The sequence below is a fragment of the Enhydra lutris genome, unplaced genomic scaffold (genome assembly GCF_002288905.1).
Source record: "Enhydra lutris kenyoni isolate GAN:26980312 unplaced genomic scaffold, ASM228890v2 scaffoldscaffold22, whole genome shotgun sequence".
NCBI lineage: Eukaryota > Metazoa > Chordata > Mammalia > Carnivora > Mustelidae > Enhydra > Enhydra lutris.
This window is the reverse complement of record NW_019154106.1, coordinates 26,382,171-26,394,293: the sequence shown is the minus strand read 5'-3', so window position 1 is coordinate 26,394,293 and position 12,123 is coordinate 26,382,171. Positions and strand designations below refer to the sequence as shown.

Here is a 12,123-nt window from a genome sequence, read left to right as displayed (position 1 = left end):
TCTGTCTCTCCCCAGCTGACAAGGTGGCGGACAGGGGATCCCTCCAACAGGAGGTGCTTACCTCCTCAGGATAGCGAGAAGCAACTGCATCCCCCAGAGCGTGGTCTCCGAGGGCCAGGCGCTCAACACCAGATTTTAAGGAAATATGTTGACCCTGATGGCTATTAAGGTCCATCTGAAAAACCTCAGAGGATTCTTCTGGAAAACAAGGTCAGCCTGTTCCTCGCATGATTGAGACATCAGTTGTCAGATTAAAGGCCCAGACGGAGACCACCCCAGAAGGTGGCAAAGAAAGGTGCTTTCATTCTGTGTCATTCCTCCTTTCTGTCCACCCAAACCTCTGGGTCCCCCCAGCTAACCACATGTAAGTAACACCTCTACCGAGTCTTTACCATCCTGCATTCTAGAAACCTTCTGAGACCAGAGGGAGGAAGAAAGATGTCTGCCTCAGCGGGAGATCCAACTGGAAAGCTTGGGCCCCTCAATCCCAGCCCCCCGCCTCCAGTGGGATTTGTGCTCCCCAGACTGAGGACGGTTCCACAGCCTACAACTTTCCTGATGGCCCCAGGGTCAGGTCACCTGCTCACAGGATCAGGATTGATGACAAGCAAACCCCAGGCAGGCAAGACTGAGAGTCACAGGACAGGGAAAGCTTGCAGACTCCATGTGTCCTCCTGAACCTTTGAGAACCTTCCTGTCAGCCAGCCTGGCTGGATTCCCCACCTCCGTGACCTTGGCTGCGCCCTCCCACAGCTCCTCTTGTTAATGAGATAATGACAACTGTGGATTCAAGGTTTTCATCACTCCCTCTGGATACCAGAAGTGATAAAACTTTTAATGGAGTCCATAGGAGTATGGTTTGGGGGCATGTGTACTGTGAGGAGGGACAGGGAGACAAAAATGAGTTTGTCACCTGATTTCCCTGCTCACCTTTATAAAGCAGGCTGCTCTCCACTGTGCCACTGCCTTCATCGTTCTAGGCACCCCAGGTCCCAGCACCCCCAGGGAATGCTTCCAAGCCCTGGACCTATAACTGCTCATGAATCCTCCCGGCCAGCCTTCAGAGTAAGTCTGAGTTTCTTCACTTAACAGATGAAGAAACTGAGGAAGAGATAGGGTAAGTACATTGCCCCAGGTGGCGCTGTTTTCAGGTGAACCCACCCCTTTCTAGGGCCAGAATCTTATTCCTTCCAACACGCTACCTGGATTCTAGAGGGTTCCCACCTCTGACCTCGCAGTGTCACGAATGCAGCACTGATGAGATGGACATATTTGGGAATCAGACCCCCCAGATGTTAATCCTGAGTTTGTCTCTCTTGTATGCTGGTGGACTGTCGTGGTAGACAAGGCGCCTTAGCCCAAAGCTGCAAGTGGATAGATGTAAAGTTGATGGGGCTGTTGACGTCCCTGTGACCGAAGAAGGCAATGAGCAGAAAGGGCTTTGAAAGAAAAACTGCAGATTTATCAAGACATTACTATCCTGCTCTGCAAGATACAAAGCCATCCCATCTCGGGCTAAGGCACAGATGGCTACGAGAGTGAAGCGGGTGAGTAATAATGTCTTCTCCTGAGGCCCACACATACACGGCATTTTTAGGCTCATATTAAAATCATGGCATTCTGAGCTCCTCCCCTTGCTTCTAGATCTCTAACACCCCTCTTCAGACACCTATTTAAATAGGACATGGTTTACCTCCTGCTGCTTCTCTTCTAGAAATAGAAATTCTACATCCATAGTCCAAGGGAACAAAACCTAAACTCTGGCATTTGGCAGAATCCCCAGTTGCCATTATCCTCAGCAACTGTGGTGCTGTAAATTCTTGAAGGACAGCTGCTTCTGGGTTATTTCAATTGTTGGAATATGAGCTGCCTGGATCTTATTTTTTTAGTAGAATTGGATACTACGAAAAACATTTAATAATGCGTCTAAAAGTACTTGGCAATAGAATTCAGCAAATACGACATCAAGTGAAGCATTAGAATGGCTAAGTTGAAAGCAATAAAACTTAAGCTAGCCCCTAAAAATCCAGTGTGGATTTCCCTGGACCCGAGAATTCTACAAACTATTCCCCCATCCCCTGCCCCCGCCAGTCCCTCTTTCACACTTCCAAACTCTTCCTTCTGAATCAGAGCATGTCAAGGCCACACAGGAGTCTGGGTCCACATCTACCTCCTTGCCAATAGCTTCCAGAGTTAGTGTTACTGACTTCATATCCACGGTCACTGTGCCAGGCAGAAGGCAGATTTTCCTTCTACCAAAGCCAGCTGGCCAGCAGCACAGGTCAAGTGTGGACGGATGCTGAGTGAGGATGATGCATTTTTGATGGTATGTCCGGTTCATTAAGCCCTAAGGTGGCAGGAGTGCAGAGCAGACAAGCCCTCCTCAGAGCTACCTGCCCCAACTCTGCAAGCTAGAACCCGATGAGGTTGCGGCAACTTCCTGCCTGAGGATTCCACTCTGGAATCACGACAGGGGGTCAGGGGCAACATCGCCTGTTAGGGACGCAAGACCTCATAACTCCCATCCTACTACAGACAGAACACCCAGTATTTCCTTTCAATTCCCTGTGAAACGTGAGCTCGTAAAAGAACAGTAGAAGGCAGGGACAGTTCTCACTTCTAGAGCACTCCTTTTTTGCAAGATGCTCCACTAAGCCTTTTAAGTCTTTTCTCATTTAACCCCAGCACTACACTCAAAAGATACTATTATCCTCAGTCTATAGGGTGGAAGGTGGGAAGGTCACATGGAAGAAGTTAAGGAACCTGCTCGAGAAAAGCAGCCATAAGCGACAGAGTCAAACCCTGGCCCATACTTTAAACCACAATACTGTACACCCTACATATACACACAGTCACACCCATCCACATCTCTCCTCTTCTGCGTGCCTGTGTATTCAAACACAGGCACATCCATACCAAAGGTGCATTTCACAACTATGAAACGTGAGGGCTGAGTCTTCAATGAGGTCACAGCGACTCGAGTCCACTTTTGCAGGATAGCCCTTGAAGGAACAACCGATTTTATGCCTCACCCATTGCCACTGTGGTTATCCAGTCTGAAACAAGTCAGGGCAGAGAGAGGAGGCAGGCCGTGCTAGCGCAGAGGGAGAAGCCACATTGCATGACAACGGGAACAATATTTAGCAAAGGCAGGAACAAAGAAGTTCCCAGAAACAGCAAACAACGGGTCGATGAGCAGCTCAAAACTAACTCCAAGTCACGTGCTGTCGCTGTGGGATACAGACCCAGCGCGAAGAGCCCAGACCGCTTCAGGGTGTGCAAATCAGGGTCCCAGCAACTGGGTTATACCAGAGCTGGCAAACACCAGGGTAGATAATGGGGGAACTGGGGGCAAGCCTCCGGGTGTGCAGTGAGGCAGGTGGAGCGAAGAAGAGACAGTGAGGAAGGGTGGTGGGTCTCAGTGCCCCTGGGGATTAGAAGGATGCTCAGACAGTGCCCTCTTTTGGGAAGGGGAGACCGTGTGACTGGCACCAAGGATCCCATCGAGCCGGGAAGTCAGGCCACAGCCCTAGGACTCCCCGGTTGTACTCGAATTCATCAGATTCCATTTGTCCAGTGATCCCAGACTGACCGTGTTACTGGGGCATCTCCACGGCTCTTCTGCCCTCTCAGAGAGCGGTAAGTGATGAGGGCATCAGACTTCCAGCCAGGCCCACAGCAGAAGTCTGAAGAGAAGCCCACGTTGCACAGATTCACATTCCCTCCTTCCCCTTCTCCTCCATCACGGTGAGGTATTCTGCAATGTCGCGTTCATTACAGGCAAGAGAGCAGAGTTTTCCAAACTACATTCTAGGGAACCCTCATTCCCCCGGATTGTATAAGGTAGGTGAAAAGAGGTTCTGGGCTTAACCTTGTAAAATGCTAATCACAGCTTGCTTTATTACAGGGCTTTGCAACATCTACAAATGCCTTGCCCATTGCCACTCGTCATCTCCCCTAGACTCTGTTCATCCTAATATCCTAGGTTTGGGCTGTTTATTTTTGCTCAAGCTCTTCCAACATTACAATTCCACGAAACCCACTTTGGAAAAACGCCAGACTGGACCATCAGCTCCTTGAGCGGACTACAAGTGCCTGCAGGACACGGGCTTCGCCTTATTCACCGCGGCGTCAGCCAGCACCAAGGATCAGGTCTGGGGCACGAGCAAGTCTGCTGAGTAAATACGTGAATGTGGGCACAGGAAGCGCATGCGATTTCCAGGGAAAGGTGAGTGCTCACAAAGCGTGATGTTAGAAACGTCTCTTGCTGGGACACTGTGGGAGTCTCGATTTTGTGGTGTGAGGAATCCATTGGGTCCATTCCTGGTGAATGTTTTGGTTTCTTGCCATTTGTAGCTTGTTTCCACGAAGGCTTGGGATGCTCACGTGTTCTCTTCCACCAGTGGGCTGGACCAGGGGAGCTGGGCTTGCCCAGAAGGGAGGCTGAGCGCCGCTGAGAAGCAGGCAGTCAACCACCCACTAGGAGGCAGAAAGCTAGACCAAGAAGTCCTGCAACAAAGATTCTTTACTGGCAGCCACGGCCCCCCTTCCGCTCGTACTCAGGTGAGCCAAGGGCGTGTGGGAAGAGGGGAGCAGATGTGACCAGCTAGAGGTTAAGTTCAGGCTCCTTGTCCCAGGATATCTCCGGTGTGCCCCACCATCACTGTGGATTCTGAGTTAAGATCCCAGCATAAGGGCACTTGTTGTCACCTACAAAGGGAACCTATGAAATAAGTGGAGGGGAGACTCTGAAAAACACAGACACCTTAGTTCCCCAGAGTCTTCAAATGATTCATTTGACTTGACGCAAACTGGGCCAACATCCCCTCCATTTAGTGGTTTTCCATTGAACCAGCTGGAAATCTTTTTTTAACCGAGCATGAATTCAGCTTATGAAGACAATTGCTGTGTCTCCCCCATGAGCTAACGTTGCCTGAATGTGTTCCTCACTCCTTTCTGGCGGCAGCCCCGGTTTTCCAATCACCAAACCAACTCACCAGACTTCTGCTCACAGGGAAACTAGCTGCCAGACCACCGGCTCCGCCCTCTGAAGCAGCCAGGACCTCAGAGAGGATGGGGATGAAGACGCCCGCCCTGAGGGAATTGGGACATTTGCCCAACTGCAGAGGCGGAAGAAGAGTGACAGAAATCCTCATGTGCTGCCCAGCTGACGGGGACACTTCTCTTACCTGCTTGACATTAGTGTCCGGCAGACAGTAGGTCCTCATTCAAGGTTGAAATGAATTGGTTAAGACCCATCTTTAATTTTACTGGAAGGGGATCATGTCTCTGTCCCCTGCTAGATCCATCAACTGCGTTATGCCAAAAAAGAAGGGGTGGGGGGGAAATGCTTTCCTTTATTCATTCCAGGCCTGCTTCTCCCAGTCCACAGCCTGAGTTTACACATTGATGATCTTGACAAAATAAACCCATAAAGGAGCTAAGCTACAAAGTGTCAGGGCTGGACGTGAAACATAGCTCACCCTTAATTCCGTTGTTCTGCAAACAGATACATGAGTCTAATTATCAAAGCTGACCATGAGACAGAGAAATTCTCACTTCCTATGCTAAATCAGAGTAAGACACATCATCCTGGGGATAGCTATCCCAGAAACTGGTTAGAGTTTTGGTCTGCCCAGTGCCTCAGTTTCCCTCAGGACATCTAGAGTGTCCAAGGGACAGCCAGACTTCCCCACTAACACTGTGCCCCTTTATGACTCGGCCAGAATACAGCCAGCAGATCGACCCGAGCTGGACCCGTTGCTTACCGTGGTGGTGTTACGGAGTCAGACTCTCTGGGTTCAAGACACGGATGTCCAGCCATGGGACCTGGGCAAGCCTACCCTCTGCCTAAGTTCCTCCACGTGCGATTAAATAAATTAAATGTAAAGCCTATAAGACAGTGCCTGCTACTTACCACAAACACCACAAATCATTTGGGTGGTGAAACTTATGGTTAGGTCCCTTATCTATGATAGGATGGGAGGCCGTTTGACCACCCATCATCAAGGGTGAAGAATTTGAGGTACAAACCCTACCCACTCTGCTTCAACTCACATATAATTGCACCCAAGAAAAAAAATGAGAGGAGAGAAGCTGAGTGGGGAGTTCCGAGGAGTCCCTTTGATGAAGAGAGTAGGCTATCTCCAGCCAACTCTAATTCTCTGTCTTCCTTGAATGGTTTTGTTTACAGGTATGAGGCTTGCTTTTTCTTACATTTTCTCTCTACCATAAACCTAACGCTTCAGCCCAGATCTTAGGATGGCTGACAAACCGAATTCCTTAAACGCAGACCAGGCTTGGAATCTGAGAGACTTTCTGCCACCGATCTGGTAGCTTTCAAAGCTCCAGCTGGCCTCTGGGTCCTCTACCCTGGACAGGAACTGGAAAATATAAACACTGCATTTCTCTCCCCTTTAAAATAAAAAGAGAGAGAAAGGGGGGCGGGGCAGGGAGCTGGGTTCTTGTGACTTTCACATATCCCACAGTGAGGGTGACAGGTCCTCCCCCATGTGGGGGAAGGGGGGTATAGACTTCCCTCATTTATCGCTGAAATGACACCTCCCCCAGCCTGCACATGCCCCACATTGAGCACAGCTTCTAGAGCTGGTCTCAGGAGAGACAGGTAGGGAATTTCTCGTGCTTGGGGATTGGCTGCCCCTAGTGAGGCAGGTGGAAATCATTTCTGACTTAAGGCGAATCATTAGATTACCCAATACCATTCTCTCGGCCATTTCTGTCTAGCCAGCATATCCCAGATGTAGGGGACTTTAAATCAAACCTTCAGCCTATGCTAGTGGTATTCCCTAAGACTTCGGGATATTTCTGAGACACTCCCATGCCCAAAGATGTTTTGTCCCTAACTTACTGACCCAGACACAATACCCAACCTCATCCTCTCTTTCCACCAAAAGCTCATGTTCAAGGACACTTATGGGAATAAAACCCTTTACCCAAAGAGTGGGTGGTCACAGAGGTTCCACGTGTTCTACAGAACCCACACGTTAAAATATATTTACGTTCCCTCTTTTAAAAATCCTGTCAAGCTACTCATCCTCTCTCCCGTTTCTCCCCATTCAGCACTCAGCCCCCCACCTTCTTGCTTTCACTCGCCCTTTTTACTCCACCCTCTCCAGAACGGCAGTCAAAATCTCAAATGCCAATAGGGAGCGGCTGGTAAGTGTCGGTTGAAAAGGTGGGGCGTCTTGCCACAGAGAGGGCCAGCCCACCTCAAAGCTTTCAGGTTCCAAACATTTTAAGCACGATGTCCCAATAAATACTTTTTCAGGCATTTTGACCCAAAGACCGCCAGACCTTCAGCTCTATAGTCTCCCTCTTTTGCCACTGCCACCCAAGACCGAGCCAACGGTGCCCCCGAAACTGGGGTTAGCCAGGACTGTCCCCTACCACGCAGTGTTGTGAAGCCGTGCCAAGGGGACCTATGCATTGGCATGATCGATCCCTCCGTGAGATGCGTGAGTTTAAGTCGGCCTGTTTCCAGGTGAGCGTGAGCTCAGGAACCGGACGGTCTGGGCTTCCCCAGGCTCATCTGCCTGTGTATTCTTCTTCTTCTTCTTTTTTTTTTTAATCATTATTGCAGCAAAATAGAAGTAATATAAAATTTACCATTTTACTCACTTTCCATTCGGTAGCCCTGTAACCAACACCAATATTCATCTCCAGAACTTTGTCATCACCTCATAGTGCAACTCTACACCCACTAAGCATTCAGTCCCCTAGCTCACTTCCCCCCACCCCTGCTAGCCACGGTCTACTTTCTTGATGAATCTGACTGCTCTTGGTACCTTATATAAGTAAAATCATACGGTATTTATTTGTCCTTTGTGTCTGGCTTCTTTCAATTAGCATAATGTCTTCAAAGTTCATCCCTGTTGTAGCCTGAACTTTTTTTTTTACTTTTTTTTTTTTTTAAGATTTTATTTATCTATTTGACAGACAGAGATCACAAGGAGGAAGAGAGGCAGGCAGAGAGAGAGAAGAGGAAGCAGGCTCCTGGCTCAATCCCAGGACCCTGGGATCATGACCTGAGCCAAAGGCAGAGGCTTTAACCCACTGAGTTACCCAGGCTCCCTGTAGCCTGAACTTTATTCCTTTTTAAGGCAGATTAAGATTTCTGTATACATATATACCACATTTTATTCATCCGCTGATGGACATTTTGGGGTTGTTTCTCCTTTTCGGCTATTGGGAATAATGCTGCAAAGGACACTGGTGTACGAAATACCTGTTTGAGTTCCTGCTTTCAGTTCTTTGGTGTATATACCCAGAAGTAGAATTGCTAGGTCAAATGTTTAATTTTTTGAGAAACCGTGCCTGTGTATCCTTGAATAGGTCACAGAACCCCTCTAAACCCCATTTGTAAAATGAAGATAATAACAGCTCTACCTTATTAGTGTGGTCTGAGAATTCATGAATGTCCGTGTACAGCATTTAGCTCAGATTGGGCCCATCACCCCGTGTTCAGAGATGTTCCAGCTCAGAGTCCTCTGAAATTAAGGTACTCCAACTAAATGATCTCCAAAGTCACTCCCGGCTCCAAAAATCCACAATGCCACCATCAAATTATTTTCCTGGTAGAGAAGCCGGAGCTCTCAGTGTATACATCAGGGGAACACGGTCTTCATGGTTCCCACAAAAATCCACCCTAGCCAAGATGGCCCAGTTTTCATAACTCTCTCCTTGGAATTTGCTAACACATGCCATTATCAACCAACCTAGAATTTTTTTCTTGCCGCTCCACTTCCCCCCCCTTTCTTTCCACACCCCCTTTCTCAGCTGGCTGCTCCTGCCCGCTCAATATCTGGGCTTCAAATTATCTTCCCTGGTTGCCTTTAGGTTCTTTCGCCGCAAGCTAATGTCTGTTGGAAGCAACACTTGCAAAATTATCCATATTACGGTTTCGTTCCCCAGAGCCACATATTTTAAATGAGTTTTTCCTCTTCGGCAGGATCCTGCTGGCAGAGCTCCTGCTATTGGTGAAGTCAGTGGAGTCGGGTTTCTCCCCCACATGCTGTTTATGTCGGGTTATCACTTGGCCACGAGTTTGCATTCTCACCCTCCACCAGGAGTCCCGTGCCTGTGAGCAACAACCTCCCGTGCCATCCCAGCGGATGTTTACGTCTCAGCAAACCCTCTCGAGAAAAGTAAGGAGACGAAATCTGCTTTCGGGCTTTTTCTAGAGCCGGCCAGATTCGGCATTCCAGCCGGGAGTGGACTCACTCACTATTTGAGGAATTATTTTCCTTCTCCACTTCTATTCCTCCGTCTCCCCCTCCAAGGGTGAACTTACAACAACCGACCTCTCCTCACTAGACATGTGAAGTTGGGGCGCCTGGGTGGCTCAGTGGGTTGAGCCTCTGCCTTCGGCTCGGGTCATGATCTCAGGGTCCTGGTATGGAGCCCCACATTGGGCTCTCTGCTCATCAGGGAGCCTGCTTCCCCCCCTCTCTCTGCCTGCCTCTCTGCCTACTTGTGATCTCTGTCAAGTAAATAAATAAAATCTTAAAAAAAAAAAAATAGACATGTGAATTTGCTGGAAGTTGCTCCCCAGTTCGGTCAGCAGCCTGACTGCGAAGAAACCAGTCACCCTTCCTGAAGCTTTTCCATAGCAAAAGGTAGAAGAGATTCCGGGGTTAGGAGCAAAGGCTTTTTTCCAGATCCTGGGCAGGTGAGCTTTGTTCTTTAACTTGTATGGGTTTGAGTCATCTCACCTGCCATGTTACAAAAAAACAAAACTAAACTAAAAAAAAAAAAAAAAAAAGGAAGCAGGGGAGCGTTGTCGTAGCCAGGAGAAAGCTAGTCCTCAGAGCTCTGGTGCTCTGGGAAGGAACCAGCCTCCCCTGGACTTGGGATAGGGCCACCAGGCCCAGGAGGCTTGGCTCCAGAAGGCAGAGATGGAACAGGAAGGACTTTCCTAATGCAAAGTCCTCAACCTACCCCGAGGTGAGCATCTAGGTTTACGGATTATCAAGCCCCTCATGGGCTCCTTCTTCCTTCATTATTTATTGTCTGTGGGCTGCTCCAGACACCGTGCAGGCAAAATTCAAACGCAACACTCCAGCTTTCGAGGGAGAAGAGTCCAGCTGGGACCAGCGGGCTATAGGTACACGGAAAGTATTGACCAAAATGAGTTTGTTGGGTTTTGCACACCCCCGCATTTATCTTGGCTTAAATTTAGTTCATCATGAAGGGCTGTGCCTATGGTCGAGGCCCCCATCCATACAGCAGGCTACTGATTTTAGGCCCTCACCACCCCTTTGACCCGGTTTCATTCTGGGACGCGCACCAGCTACTTGCAGCCACACAGCACGTCCCTCTCTAGAACACAGGTGACGAGTAACCGGCACAGAAGTCGAGTAGCAAAAGCTCACAGGCTCCCTGCTCCTACCAAAGCTGCTCTGTTTTTGTCACACCTGCACGTATCAGCCTGTCCTTCCCTGATGAGGTCCCACCCACCTCCTGACCCCTTGCCCCGCGGCAACCCCGTAAGGACAGATGCTCTTAAGAAGTCCCTGTTTCCTTGCCTGCCAGCAAGCCACGACAAGACCAGCCTCCCATCCCCTCCTTGAGCCAAGAGGCCCCCAAAAGCCCTGGTCGCATTTCAGTCTCACTCGCCCAGGGAGCCCATCCGACATGGGGTTTGCGGCTCAGAAAATGATAGTGAAAAACACACAAGCCAGAGCTCTTTCTAAACAAACTCTGTGTGTCCCCAGAAACTGCTTGCATTTTTAACCTCGGCTTTCTCTTCTTCTTTCTCATTCTTATGGGAAGGAAGTGCATATGTGCTGACCGGTCAATCTCCCGTGCTGGGCTCTGTCCTCAAGGGTGTGACAAGCAGCGTTTCAACAAGCAACCTTTACCGGGAGGGACCCCCTTGCTGCCAGCCTTGCTTTTGATTGGTTTCTTTCCTTCCCGCTTCACCCCTGGGGGGGCTCCTTCCAGGGGGAAACTTCTCCCTTTTGTCAGCCAGAGTGGGTGAGTCAGACGGGATAGATTCCCAGAGGTCCGTCTGTGCTTTCCGAAGATAAAACGAAAACCAGCAAAGTAAGCTGGAGCTGGTACCCCTTCCTGAGGCAGTTCAGTCCCCCAAGTTGGGATGATAGAACGGTGTCACATTCTCCAGGAGGTCAGACGCTCCAACACCCCCAGCCAAGCCCCCAAGATTAGACTAGACTAGAAGAAGAGCTGGCGGTCACCCCCTCACCCCCTCCCCCCGCCAGCGCCATCCCTTGGGGCGCCCCAGGCATGCTCCCCACCGGACCCAGTAGAGAAATGCCCCTGGGAGCGGGGCCCTAAACGCTACTCACGGTACCTCTAGGCAAGGATGAGATGAGAAGAAGCTGCAGAAAAGTGAGCCCCAACTGCGTCCAGCAGCCCAGCTCCATCGTTCCCGAGCCGGTGCCCCGATGAGCGACTGCTGCGGAGGGACCGGAGGGACCGGAGGGACCGCGGGAGGCCAGGGGCAGGCGGCTCTTACACGGAACTCCCCAAGCCCCAGCTGAGCGGGAGCTCGGGTTTCAGCTCGCCAGGCTCTCCCATCCTCATCGGAGGGGAACCACCTTCAGCCAGAGCGACGTCAGCCCAAAACCTCTCCTCTCTGCCGCCTTAACCCTTGCGGGGCCCGGGAGGTGTGGCCACGCAGGGAGGCCCCCGGGCTGCTGCTGGAAGGGACGCCCGGGGCAGGAGGCCAGCCGGCTGGGACAGGGGGAGCCAGCAGCCCCTTGGCTGGGGGCAGAGGTAGGCGGGGCTGTGGCGCCGCTCAGGTGAGGCCGGAAACCCAGCCCCACCCCCACCCAGAGGTGTCCTGCCTGGGATGGCACTCTGAGGCTGTTAAGGTCATGGCTTGGGTGGGCGGGGCTGGAGTGGGACGGAGGAGGGAACTAACCCTCCTCTCCTTCCACCTCAAGCATCTAACCCAGGTGAGCACAGTTTGGAAACCCTCCTCTTTGCATCTGTAGGCATCTTCCCATGATGCCCATCATGGTGTGGTCAGCAGCATAAATAGATCCTGTGCACATGCCAGGCAGAGTATTAGGGATAAAAGAACACATAAGACACTGCCTCTGTTGTGACAGTGGCCATCTAGGCATAGGGACAGCAAAT

General features: G+C 50.5%; 1 protein-coding gene across 1 annotated transcript in view; it reads right to left on the bottom strand.

Annotated features, from left to right (window-relative positions):
• Positions 1 to 11,553, bottom strand: part of LOC111149863 (peptidase domain containing associated with muscle regeneration 1) — a 69,709-nt gene extending 58,156 nt beyond the window's left edge. Inside the window, exon 1 of the mRNA XM_022507167.1 lies at positions 11,333 to 11,553. Within this exon, the coding sequence (XP_022362875.1) occupies positions 11,333 to 11,405 (73 nt within the window). The 5' untranslated portion in view covers positions 11,406 to 11,553. The remainder of the gene's footprint in view (positions 1 to 11,332) is intronic.
• Positions 11,554 to 12,123: the final 570 nt, after the last annotated feature.